Source organism: Fulmarus glacialis, unplaced genomic scaffold, assembly GCF_000690835.1.
Source record: "Fulmarus glacialis isolate BGI_N327 unplaced genomic scaffold, ASM69083v1 scaffold1609, whole genome shotgun sequence".
In the NCBI taxonomy this organism is placed as follows: Eukaryota; Metazoa; Chordata; class Aves; order Procellariiformes; family Procellariidae; genus Fulmarus; species Fulmarus glacialis.
The window spans coordinates 2,911-15,494 of NW_009233641.1; the positions used below are offsets into that span (position 1 = coordinate 2,911).

General features: G+C 41.3%; 1 protein-coding gene across 1 annotated transcript in view; it reads right to left on the reverse strand.

Annotated features, from left to right (window-relative positions):
- Positions 1-2,100: 2,100 nt before the first annotated feature.
- GCN1L1 (GCN1 general control of amino-acid synthesis 1-like 1 (yeast)) overlaps positions 2,101-12,584 on the reverse strand; it is a gene marked incomplete at its 5' end in the record, with an annotated part of 40,808 nt that continues 30,324 nt past the window's right edge. Inside the window, 12 exons of the mRNA XM_009585369.1 lie at positions 2,101-2,829; positions 3,438-3,656; positions 5,105-5,209; positions 5,811-5,959; positions 6,873-6,969; positions 8,133-8,247; positions 8,861-9,054; positions 9,688-9,918; positions 10,441-10,554; positions 10,855-11,124; positions 12,096-12,239; positions 12,496-12,584. The exon at positions 12,496-12,584 is cut by the window's right edge and continues 5 nt beyond it. Of these exons, the coding sequence (XP_009583664.1) occupies positions 2,704-2,829; positions 3,438-3,656; positions 5,105-5,209; positions 5,811-5,959; positions 6,873-6,969; positions 8,133-8,247; positions 8,861-9,054; positions 9,688-9,918; positions 10,441-10,554; positions 10,855-11,124; positions 12,096-12,239; positions 12,496-12,584 (1,853 nt within the window). The remainder of the gene's footprint in view (positions 2,830-3,437; positions 3,657-5,104; positions 5,210-5,810; positions 5,960-6,872; positions 6,970-8,132; positions 8,248-8,860; positions 9,055-9,687; positions 9,919-10,440; positions 10,555-10,854; positions 11,125-12,095; positions 12,240-12,495) is intronic.

A 12,584-nucleotide genomic window follows, 5' to 3' on the forward strand; every position in this document is an offset into this window, starting at 1 on the left:
CGGAGCATCAGTTAGAATCTGAGATCAAATAGGTAAGCCGAGGTGCCCATGATCAAGAGCTCAAACAGCCATTCTTCAGAGAAACTTGCAATTTTTTTCTTTCTTCCTGTCTGCAGTGATGAAGTGAGTGATTCCAATACAACCACTGAGCTTTTTGCCACCTGTTTAGTAGTTTTTGAATGGCATAAAATTTTGTACATGTTTCAGTGCACAAAAGTGTTTGCATTGCATGGTTGAACTGCTGTTCCTCTCTTACCCCAAAACACAGCTAATTCATTATAGGTGAAACTAATTCCAGTTCCCTGAGACTGCCAAATCCTTAAGAGCATTTAGTTGAGTTTTCACTCTTTGATTATTACCAGTCTAGCGCAAAATACATAGTTTTAAGATTTGCAAGTATTTTGGAAGGCAAAATCAGACTTAAAAACCACCTTCAGAATGCAGATAAATGTTATGAAATAAGTGTAAAATCAACTGGAAAGAACTGCAGTGTTGTAGAAATAGCCAACTGCATAAATACAAGATTGGAAATAAATAGCCAAAGAGCAATTTTGTAGCTTGGCTTCATAGCTGATCATAAACCAAAGATGTCAACAACACTGTGCTGTTGCAAAAAAGAACACCAGAACCTTGTGTTGGGATAGACAACAGTGTTACGTAGGGCTTGCAAAGCAACATTCTCCCCTAGAAGACGTGGCCCAGCAGTGGACATCACGAGGCAAATACGAATCAGATGGAACAGGTACGGAGGACAGCAGTGTAAGTTTAGAAAACATGAACATCTGTGAGAAAAGACTTGGAAAATCTAAACTTGTTTCATCCAGGGGTGAGAACACTGAAGTGATGATGCGGTTGCTGCAAAAATGAACTATTTTCAGTCTCTGCGGGAGTAGGACAAGCAGCAATGGACTCAAGTAGCAGCAAGGAAGATTATTTTTTTTTTAGACACGAGGTAAGCTCTGACAGTCTGAAAAGTTTATATAATGAAATAGATGGCATAGAGATGTTATGGAATCTCCATGATACACCACTATAAAAAACAATTCTATGGAAATCAGTTAGGAATGGTTCAGTTAGAGCTGAGCCTATGTTAAGTAGGGGGTAAAATAGCTGATTTTCCCAGATCCTTCCAACAGTATTCCACTGACTCCTACAGCAAATCGCTGTTGGCAGCAGCCTACACCACAGGCTTGGGAGCTGACATAACGTCAAGAACGTTTTGACAGGTTCTTGTACTTTTGACCAGAACAAAGCCCAGCACTCCCGAACACCTACTCGAGATCGTATCTGGCTGTTTGAGGCATTAGTACGGCGAAGAGAAAATGTTTTTCTAGTTGCTGCTACTGCCGTATCAGAATGGTTCCAGCAGAACATGTGTTCCCACGTGGTTACATTTTATGGTCTCAAATTTTATGATGTGTAGTATTGTGTTCTCCTCCCTTCATCATGGTTTAAGCCATCCAGAGTTACATGCAAGGAAGATTCCCCCACACACACCACCCACCCATTTGAAACAACAAATGTTAATGCTCTGGCTTCTCAGGTGCAACCAGCTTCTGTAGTTTTATAAAATAGATAAGGCTCACTTAACTATTATTCTACACAGAATGTAGAGCTCATTTTTCCTCCTAAAAATTTGTATCCTGCACAAGATTTTTCACTATTTTCATCAAGTGGCATAAAAGGTATTAGAAAATTAAAACAAATTTTTAAAAAAGAAGTATATGTGGCCAGGTAAAATAAAATACTGCTCTCTTGGAGCAGTACAACTCATTGACAAAAAAAAAAGTCTGTATGTTGGAAGTGCCAAGTATCTTGTGAAGCCTTTGAAGACATAAAAATAGAGGACTTTTCACAAGTTGAATAACTAAAAAGCTTGTCTGTAGTCAAAAATACTTTAGAAATGAATAGGAGTAATTACAAATTTCATTAAATGTCAGTTCTGGCTTGGTTTTAAACCCTAGCTTGCCTCAGTTTTGCAAAAGGTTTTTATAGATTACAGCACTACCCACTCTACAGACTGTATGCCCTAGAAAAAGCAGGTCCAAGAAGTACATCACCATATAAGTTTGTTGACAAATGAATTTGTAAAAAGAACAATTTACACCAGAAGGATCAAAGTCAGAGCCTTTATTAAATGTTCCTTCTTTAAACAGACTGCATTTAATCCCCCTTTCGCATTTGTGATTTCTAAGGCTATTTTAAATACCTTGTTTTACAGGGATTTTCAGTCTTCAGAACCGTCACAAGCAGCAAGTTAGCAGTACACAAAAACAATACGTTTTAACTTTCACCGAGTTCTATTCCAGCTTCACAGGGTCTGTGGAAAAGACCGACAATACTTCCAGTACTGGGGTTTTTGCACAGACCCTGGACAGGAAATGGGTGTCACCAGAGTTTAAGCCTGATGTGCTCTAGCCACATCTCACAATCGGCCACAATTTACCAGTATTGATTAGTATATCTGTTTCTTGTGCATTATCTGTTTCAAAAAGGGGACCAAATTTTCAATTTTCAGCTAATATGGGTCTAATTAAGGCTATTCTGGTATATTTGATACTAAAATACTCTCTGGGAGTCCTTTTCATGAAATCCCATCAGAATTAACATTTTCAAAAATGAAAACATTTAAAATAGGTGTTTGAGTTGAAATGCTGATGCAGCGGTTGGTTCAGTGTTTTCTTGTCTTCTGGAGCTTTATCATCACGTCAGTATAGTGTCGTCTATCTGTTCATCAGAGTCAGCCTGGCCAGCCAGCTTCTTCAGAGACCTTCTGCAGCTTTCGTTGAGAAGCTCCAAGCTGGCAGCATCTAGAATCTTGGAAACCGACTGTGGAAGGAAGACAACACCAATTAGCAACTCTTTATGACATACCATTCAAAATAAGAATAAACTTCAGTGCCTTACAAGCTGTATTTATCTAAAATCCTTCAAACATACCAAAATCCTTCGTCTGGTTTTATGATTCCAGATACAGGAACTACCCAAAGGCAGCTAAGACTTAGAAAAGAGGTCTGGAAATGGATATACGAAGTACTCCATCCTAAAATACTCTCTCTAGCACCAGTAATGCTGCAGTAGGGTTATACACGTGACGAAAGCAATGAACTAACGGTCCTAGCTAAGGTAACTACAGCACAGTAAGGGCTTACGGCATTTTGAAAGCAAGGCTACTATATTCAGCATGGGAGGTATGTTAAATACCTTGAGTTTAGTAATACTGCACTGTAAGGTTGGACAGTATCAGTATTGCTTATTTCTTCAGGCTTAGCATGAGAATACTGATGAAGGCTTAAAGGCAAATAGGATTGTCCCACTCCATCTATTTCCCAGGAGACTGCCAGCATATTCTGAGGCTCCAGGCACAACACCTAACCAAATGCAGAGCAACGTGACATAGACGCCTACCAACGATTACGTTTTCCTCTGTCTCGTACCTCAAGCACTTCTTCACCCGCTCTCATCTTCAGAAGATTGACAATAGCTTGGTCGCTGTAGGCTCTTACACTGGTGTTTTTGTCCTTTGTGTTGTCCAGAAGCGCTTTGAGAATTGGTTTAATTGTCTGAGGATCCAGTGAGGGAAGATGGTTTTTATTTGCCCACCAGATCATCTTTTCTGCAACTAACTTTATGTCACTGGATGAGTTCTGGAGACACTGAAGGAGACAAAGAGGGACCTGAATTCAGATACACCAAGGACAGGTATTTAAAACAGTAGTTTATCTTTTTTTCTAATTTAAGTACTTTAAACTGTAACAAGAAAAGCAAGCAGTTTTCAACTTACAGGTACACAAGAGACAAACTTGTTATCAACAAGTTTGACTAAACTGTTTTAACAGTAAGAGAAGATCAAACATTGAAAACAAGACACTTTTTCAAAAGAAAACTTCTAAAAATGTGGTTGATGACAGGTCACACGCTTCTCTTTCAACTGTCTCAGGAAATGACAATGACCACTAAGTCAGCACCTCTGTAAAATACACTCAATCAGCAGCAACAGCCAAGTCAGTCTCTGGCTGGAGTATAAGGTGCCTTTCAACAGCATGTTTCATTTTAAAATTAAAAAAAAAAAAAATTTAGAGCTTTGTATTTTTTATTTAATCTCAACACATTTAAAACATGAAAGCTAACATCTGAATGTCAACTGCATTATTAATACTGTGATAAAGGTATTGTGACAATGGTGATATTTTAATACAATAGTATGATACAAATTAATATATAAACGTAGAATTTCAAACAAAAAGTCTGCTTTGAAGAATGATGGACTGCATCGTGTCAATTTGCATGTTTGGTAGTTTTTCAAGTAAATTGAAAAGAAATGTAAAACCTGAAAATGTAACACATTTTATTTACAATAAAGATGACAGACAAAATAAAAAGTACTCTATCTTCCCGTCTTCTCTGTTCAAAATTCAGATCCTGTCTACCATGAGGGATGCTTTTATGGGAGGGGAAAAAAAAAAAACCCAAACAAAAAACCCCACAGCAAAAAACCAGAACAACCAAGAAAGAAAGGAATTTTGAGGTAGAATATTTAAATAGATATGAATTGAAAAAAGTGTTAACTTCAGCACCCTCTTTTATCTCAGTCTTTCGGAGCTACTCCCTTCCACAACAGTGGAAGTCAAAAAGTACTGCAGCAAAACCAGGTAAGGTGCAAGTGGGTGTTTGACGCATTTCTAACACAGGCCCTTTGACCTTTAGCAACCTTAAAAACCTGACAACTCCCCCCCACTCTTCTCTGCCAGCTGTTTGTTACTGCAAAGGGAAAAACGAACTCATAAGAATCACAGCTGAAGTTTACCACAGAAAGATCAAAAGTCCAATTCCATATTAGAGCAGGGATAGCGGTATTGTATTCACAACTGCAAAGGAGACTGATAAAGCGATTCTGTCTCTACTTTGCCACAAAAAGACATGTCTAGATTTTCAAGGATGAGGGGATTTAGAGCTTCCCCAGATAAGGCAACCGAGCTTTCCGTTTTGAAGCGGGGTTACCATACAGAAATGTGACAGAGAAAGCCACCCATGAGTTAGCTCAAACGACGAGTCAGATCACAGGAGAACAACAACGCCAGGTAGTTACCATAAAGAGCCTTACCTTAATGAAGAGATTGGAAAGTTTTGGAGGCAGGTTCCCTCCTCCTTCCATGTGGTATTTCATAAGAAAGCCCATCCCTCTGATGCCACTAACTGCAATGGGAATCTTCAACATAAAGACAGAAATCGGTATTATTGCAGCAGAGTTCAACAGCCTTTGTAACGAGGCTCATGGTCTCATGGACTGGTGAGCTGCTGCGGAAGGCTAAACAGATCTTTCAAAAAACTGTAACATGCAAAGCAGGAAAACATTGGGTAAATGTTATTGGGTACTACGATAAAAAAATCATAATGTGACTTTGAGCCACATGGAATAAGGTGGCAGATCCCAGAGAGCCCCCAGGTTCCCTACAGCAAATTACTCATTCAACCCTAGATTTAAAATCCTCCTCCTAAAACGAAGTATTTGCACTTCTTGTAAATCTGGCCCATGAGTGAGAACTTTTAATAGGGCAACAGAAGTGTGATTTACTCCCAGTGAAAGCTAATCTGCAGCTGAAGATTACTTAATCTTCATCTCCACAGAGATCAGAACTCAAAAAATCAGAACAGTTGTGTAATTTCACTGTAAAACTGCATCCAGCCAGGGGAGAATCTTCAGATGGCACTTGGGGATTTTTGTTCTGTTCGGTAACACAGAGAACCTTTTAAAACTACTCCCAACAAGCGCCTGCAACAGAACTCGCCCACTCTCACGTAGCACTTACCCTGTCAGCAGTGGCATTGCTGAGGATCATCTCCTGAACGCTGCTGTAGTATTTGGGGGAACACAGCCTGCTGGGAGCAACATTTACAGCCACGGAGAGAGCCAGGCTTCGTCCGTGTCTCACCATCCAGTCAATGCCAGAGACATCTGCTGCAAATGGAAGAACAGAACCATAGCAAGGCTCCCGCTATCCGTTCCTCCTCATCTAAGAAAGCTTTCTCAGTTTGTCAATTCACTCCCATAAAATGAAATAATAAGCAGGATCTAAAGCAATGCCGTGCTTCCTCCTCCCAAAAAGCCGTACAAACAGTGCTAGAACACAACACCGCTACCAGACAGGAACACCTGGGCAGAGACAGACACCGGACACTAACAAGTGACTCTGTGGTGTTCAACCCAGTCAGGCCCACATCACGTAGTGCATGACGGGCCTTGGCATCGGAATTACACAAGCTTTGACACTCTAATAAAATTGTAAGAGTCATCTGTAATTTGAAACCAGCTAACAGATTCCCTTTTTAATCCCATAGAGGAGAGCAATCCCGTAGCACTCCCAACCACTATGAGTTCCTACAAAACTCACGCTTTTATCTAACTTAGAGGCAAATCAGTTAATTCTCCAAAAGCATGTGAAGCCATCAGACGTGGTCTGCAGTTAGTACAAGCCAATCTAAGATCACGGTGTCATCAAAAAAGGTGGAATGGCCCTCCCGTCCACCCTGCCTGAACATCCTGTCACCTCCCATCCTCTCTGTGTCAGCACTAGCAATCACTCAGCCGTGCTGGTACTTTCGTCAACTCATCTGAAAACAAATCCAGAAAAAAAAGTATCGGTAACCCCAAATTACAACCACCACCCTGCGCTCAGCTATGTACCAGGGTGTTCAAATGAACAGCCATGAGCAAGGAAAGTACAAGAAAATCTAGAGTAGAGATTCAGGTTTAAGATAAAGAAGAAGAATCTGAATAATTAGTCACAAAGTTTTCCCGAACCAATGGCTAAGAAGGTATCTTCCCCTGCTTTTCGGATTCAGTTCCAGTCACCATAAACAGCTTCACCTACCCAGTAAGTGCTGGTGGAGAACAGTGCTGAGCTCCTCTTCTGACAGAAACGCACACAGTTCTGCTAAGCAGCCAGCTGAGGCCATGCGCGTGGCATCCTACCGAGGAAAGGAAGAGAAGAATTAGTACCAGCTGAGCTCGATACCCACCAGAGATAAGGAGCAAGAAGAGCAACTGACAGAAGATGATATGAAATAAAGAGAGAAGGAGGAGATAAATACTAGTAGACACCCTTCCACTCCTACTACCTCTGGATTTCTGTCAGTTCGCAAGGTTTCTTGTATATAATGGAACTTAAAGCCAAATCCACAGTCAAAAAGCCAGCAGAGACTGAAGAATTACAGACCTTATATAAATTCTGATTTGTTAAATGGAAAAGTCATAAAGATGAAAGTGAATGTTTTAAAAGACATGTTAAGAGTTTAGAGTCACAGTCTAGAAAGTGTGTGTTACTCCTAGCCATGTCTAGATGAGCTTATCTCTGTGATAAACTCATGCTACTTTAAAACTTCCAGGCCTTTGTTGTTCTGGCTTGCTTATGTGACCATCCCATCACTACTCCTCTCCACCCTGAAACTTACAATCCAGTGGGAATTTTTCAATTCTTCTTTTTCTAGCATGCCAACAGTTGCATGTCTGTGTTGCACAGATTAAAACATAAGGAAGAAATTACTAGATGACTAACTTTAATCTCATAGATGATCTGTTGCTATCTGCCATAGAGAGAAGACCCTATATTAAACTTGGAAAGCTCCTTGCTCGTTGGAGAAAAATCTGCCAATATCTGAAAAATTTCTCACACTAAATGATAAACGCCACCTGAGAGCCTACAAACACACGTATGGGCATATAGCGAAGGTATTGCAGGTTTTCTCCAAGACAAAAAGCAAATCTGACTTCAGAGCTGCCTCAGACATCGTGGTGAGGAGCTGCAGGTCGAACCCACATATACGGTTGCTAAGGAAACATTAAACTCGCAGATTTTCAGAGTTACCAGCGATTGGCCAGGGATCTGTAATTCTTGCACCCGATTCCCAGCTAACACAGTACAAGGCTCCAACGAGATCGATTTTACAGACCGTACTCAGTTTAGTGAGTAATGTCCAACCACACGCTTCTTTATATAAGTTTCTTGCCACTCTATCATTAGTAATTTCCCCCAGAAGTTACTTTAGAAAATACTTGTTAGAAAGTTCAGATTTTAAATTTAAGAATAAGACTGTCTACAGCAGGGATCCTTTGCAGCTGGCTGAAGCAGTACCTCATCATGTCCCAGCATCCCTAGAAGCACCGTGCTGATATTCTTCCTAATTGCAGCATCAACTTTTGCACCAGCTCCTCGTGTTACAAACCGCAGAGCCTGCAGCATTGTGTCCCTAGAAGTGATCACAACTTACAGTCAGACGTTGCCTCTCCCCCACCCTAAAGAAGAAACTGAGCTCTGGATACCTGTAACAGTTTCTTACACAGCAATTACACTAATATGCCTTACAGTTTAGGAGACTGACACGCTCTCTGCACTGCTGAAAACTCCACGCTAGAGAATATTTCCATGTTTGTGTACTTGTATCTGTCTCTTACAATGTAAATATTTTCTGACTATTCAAACATTTTAAAAATTCTCAAATCAGGAATTTCTTCGGGATCAGTGCACTTAGGATACAAGAACAGCGGCATTACTTCAGGCCAGACTGACAATCGATACAGTCTTGTATCTGAAAGTGGGCTGCGGTGGTTGCTGGGGGGTGTGCAGGAGCCAGAACTGGGCAGATACCAAGCAATGCTGCCCTGATGCACTGTCACAGCTTAGCTTCTGACCCAGGAAGTCCCTATCATCCACATGCTTTGTTTTACACCGTTGACTAACAGTCAACTGCTTTCACTAATAAGCAAATCTTACTCTCAGAATTGGGGGTTTTGTTCATTCCTCCTAGCCCTTTCCTTCATCCTTAGTAAGCAGGAAGGTCCGAGATACCACCTACGGCTTACCTGATGGCAGAGTCATCACTGGAACGAATTCCGTTCAGTAGCTCCGTAAAAAGAGGATCTACTTTTACATGGATGACAATAAGTTTACCGAGAGCATCAGCAGCTTTAAGGCGAACTGCACGGTTTGAGTCTTGTAGAGCTTTGGTGAAGGTTGTTTGCAACTGGGGCAAAAATGGTTTCAGGGCAATCTCAACCTATACCGGAGGTGAAAGAGGGGAAACTGGTGCAGTCAAGTCTGAAACAGTGGCTAGAAATCAAAGCCTGAAAACAGCATGACCTCTTCTATAGCAGTTAGTTATCACAAATAGCCCTTATTCAGATCTAACACACTACTAAAATAGGAAAAACATGAAACAGTATTTTACCATGCAACTTTTATCCCTTTCAAATCTAATCTTATTTTCTGTATGCTGAAATACAAGGGTAATGTTGCTGAAAGACTTTACGCCATCATGAACAGTCTTTTGTACACAGAGCACTAAACAAAAGCTCAGCTCAGTTCAAATATGTAAGATGATCACCTTTGGACTTAACATTTCACAAAAGTGGTTGACACTGGAGAGAAATTAATTACATGGTAGTTTTTAATCATTTGGAAGTGTTATCAGCATTTTGCAATATTTCTATGAGGCCCAGAAACTGAAGCATTGGGGGTTTTGGTAGGCCAGAAGCTGTTGGAAGAATACAATCCAGTTACACTGCCATTCCTAAATATCAAAGCCACACCAGCAGACATCCTAGCAGTATTTACACGAACAGCAGCAGATACTGCTGAAAGTTACCACGGAAAATGTTCACAAGCCACAGCCAATTACTTTGACTCTTACCTTGGCTAAAAGAAGGCTTAATGTTTCAAGCAGAGCCACCTTGACATTCCAGCTGAACCGATCTCCCAAGATCCGAATAAGTGGCCCAGTAATGCTCACCACAGATGGTTTAAGAGCTTCAGCAGAAGTCAGCTTAATAACTAGCCCTAAGGCCTTTGCTGCCTCCTCCTTCTGCTCTGGATTACCAGTTAAAACACCTTCCCGCAGCACCAGGAGTATGGAAGTCACTCCCTGTCACGAAAATCGGATAAGAAAGCTTAGAAGCCAAGATGCAAAAATATGTATCTTATTTTTGCTTCTGTTATACACCAGATGCACAAACTTGGAGAGTTTCTCTCAATTTCCTGTTGACCTTCAGCTGCCTGCTTCCACATTTACAGAGCTACTTTTATTTGGTTTGATTTCATGCATCTACGCCTTACTAAGCCAGTTGCTATGAGAAAAGTGGTGGCGGCTCGGGGAATTTTTAAACCAGAGAAATTTGGCACAGAAGTCCAGCTTTACTCCCCCACAGAAAGCAGCCAGCGACCATGACTTACATGCATAATAGAACTGTCAAAGATCTTGTTACAAGAGGATTCTTCAGTAGGGTAACTCAAGAGCAGCAGTAACCTACAAAAAGTCTCTCCAACATACAGGTTTGGAATGCCCCAACAGTCACTGCTTCTAACAGCTGTCAAGTCATATCAATCAGTTCCCCCAAAAGGTGGGTATTATGGCTGTGATGAATCCATGCTCATTCTGATCCTTTACCTTCTTAGGAATACAGAATCCCGGCACATGCTCGCCTTTGGCCTCATTGCCTACAATCCGAATATCCTTGTGCAGGTCCTCAATGAGAGCAAGCTGGTTCCCAGCGTCTAATTTCTGCAGGAGAGAAGGGTAAGACAAAGATGAGGCCAACACGGCAACCAGCTATTCTTTGTGAATTCTTCTCAGGTGTGTCAAGAGAAGACACCTGTTTCCTGCCCCCTCCAGAGACCTGGCTACTGGCTCACAATGCTGAGGTCAGCTCATCTTACACCTCTCAAATCTTTGCAGCGTTTGCAAATGTCAATGCAGTTCACAATCAAAACAGAAGGTTCAATTTAGGCAGTACTGTACCAGCTATCCCCGTTTTCTCCTTGCCAGGCATTACCGCTGTAACCTTTTTCAGCTGCCTCTCACCTTGGTGATAGAATTAAGCGCATCCCAGCTTTCATTCAAAACTACAGGGTTGGTATCATTAAACAGACGTATCAAGCCTGAAACCAAGCTCTTCAGATGACCAGTATAGTCGGCTTTTGTCTTGGAGCAGTAGATGTTCAGAATGACAGCTGCTGCCTGCCTCATTCCCAGCTCAGGGCTGCGGGTAGCTTCTAGTAAATCTTCAGTTATTATTCTTTGTCCAGCATCATCTTCCACAGACAGGATTACAGACTGGCAGTTTGCCATTTCCTAAAGAGTCCAAATTAACTTTACATTAACTCTCAAATAGAACAAAGCCAGATTTAGCCCCAGGTTTCCTCATGTTATCCACAGCATTATGTCTTAGAGAAATACTACAACATATCCCACTTGCTAATTGTTTCTCATTAAATAGCTGGTCACATCACCACTAAAGGCTCGACTCAGTCCTGGAGCAGGGATAGGTATATAACCAATTCTCAAAATTTAACAAGCGACCAAACTCTGCTGATTGCTGCACAGATCCCTCTCCAGCTGCAGAAGGGCTAATTTACAAAAATGAGAGTAGCTCAGTCTCCCCCATCTTACTCACCCCTCAGAGACTGTGGGTCTTGTCAGAAAATATTTTTTTAATTTAGGTAGTTTAATGCTGTGCGTCATAATACTAATTACAAGCACGTCTGTGGGTACATTAGAGATCTCCAGGCAGACTTGGGGCTAGAAGCCGAGCTAATGGGCATCTACGGCAGACAGACAACAGGGCTCTGTCACTAACATTCCAAATTCACCAACTTATGTACATGTCTATCTGCAATCACAACTCCAGGATGTTCTCTGGAGTCCAAATACCAGATGTTTCAGAAAGCAGTACAGAAGGAGTGCTGCATGCAAAATAGGAGATTTCCTCCCTTGAGCCCTTTAATCTCTCAGTCTTCTACACCAAGAATAAATACAAAGTTAACTAGACACTCTGGCAGTTCTCCAAGAATAAGTAAACTGAGAATTTTATCTTGTTGCAGGCCAAAGAGACTTTTACATGGATACAAATAGATTTGGAAAGCATACGTTTTTCGATTCACAATATGCCACCAGGCAAAAAGACTCATCCTGAAGAAGCTAATGGACTGAATTAAAACATGCAATCTGTGAATCTAGAGAACACAGATTCTGTGCTGGGAAGTAAACCGAAGCACTGTCTTCAGGCAACCTGTCATAACAAGGAGCTGAGCCGTGCTACTTGCCAATTGCTCTTCACTGGTCCCCAGCTTCTCCTTCAGCGCGGACATCATAGCAGGCAGGATGACACTCAAGTGCCGTGTCAGAGCATCCCCTGCCACTGATGAGAGGAAAGCTAGCACACGGGTGTTCACAGGGGGAGTAGTCAGCTAAAAAAAAAAAAAAAACACAAACAAAAAACCGAGACAAGTGGAAAGCTTTTTCAGAAGGAATCTTACTTCATCTACAACATGAAAAATTTCTAAGTGTAAATGCATCACAACCCAAATAACAATATTTTGAGCATAAAATCAGAAGAAAATTTCAAACTATGCTCTTCCTTTTGGCATATCGGTCCAAGGAAAACTGGCAGCAAGCAGAGGAAAAAGCACAGTTCTGAAGTTTAAAATTTGTTTCCAATTGTACCTTTGGCACCAAATAAGGCAGCACCACACGGCTCTTGACAGCCATAACTTGTTTAAGACCATCCACAGCAAAGTCAGATGTCTCTTCAT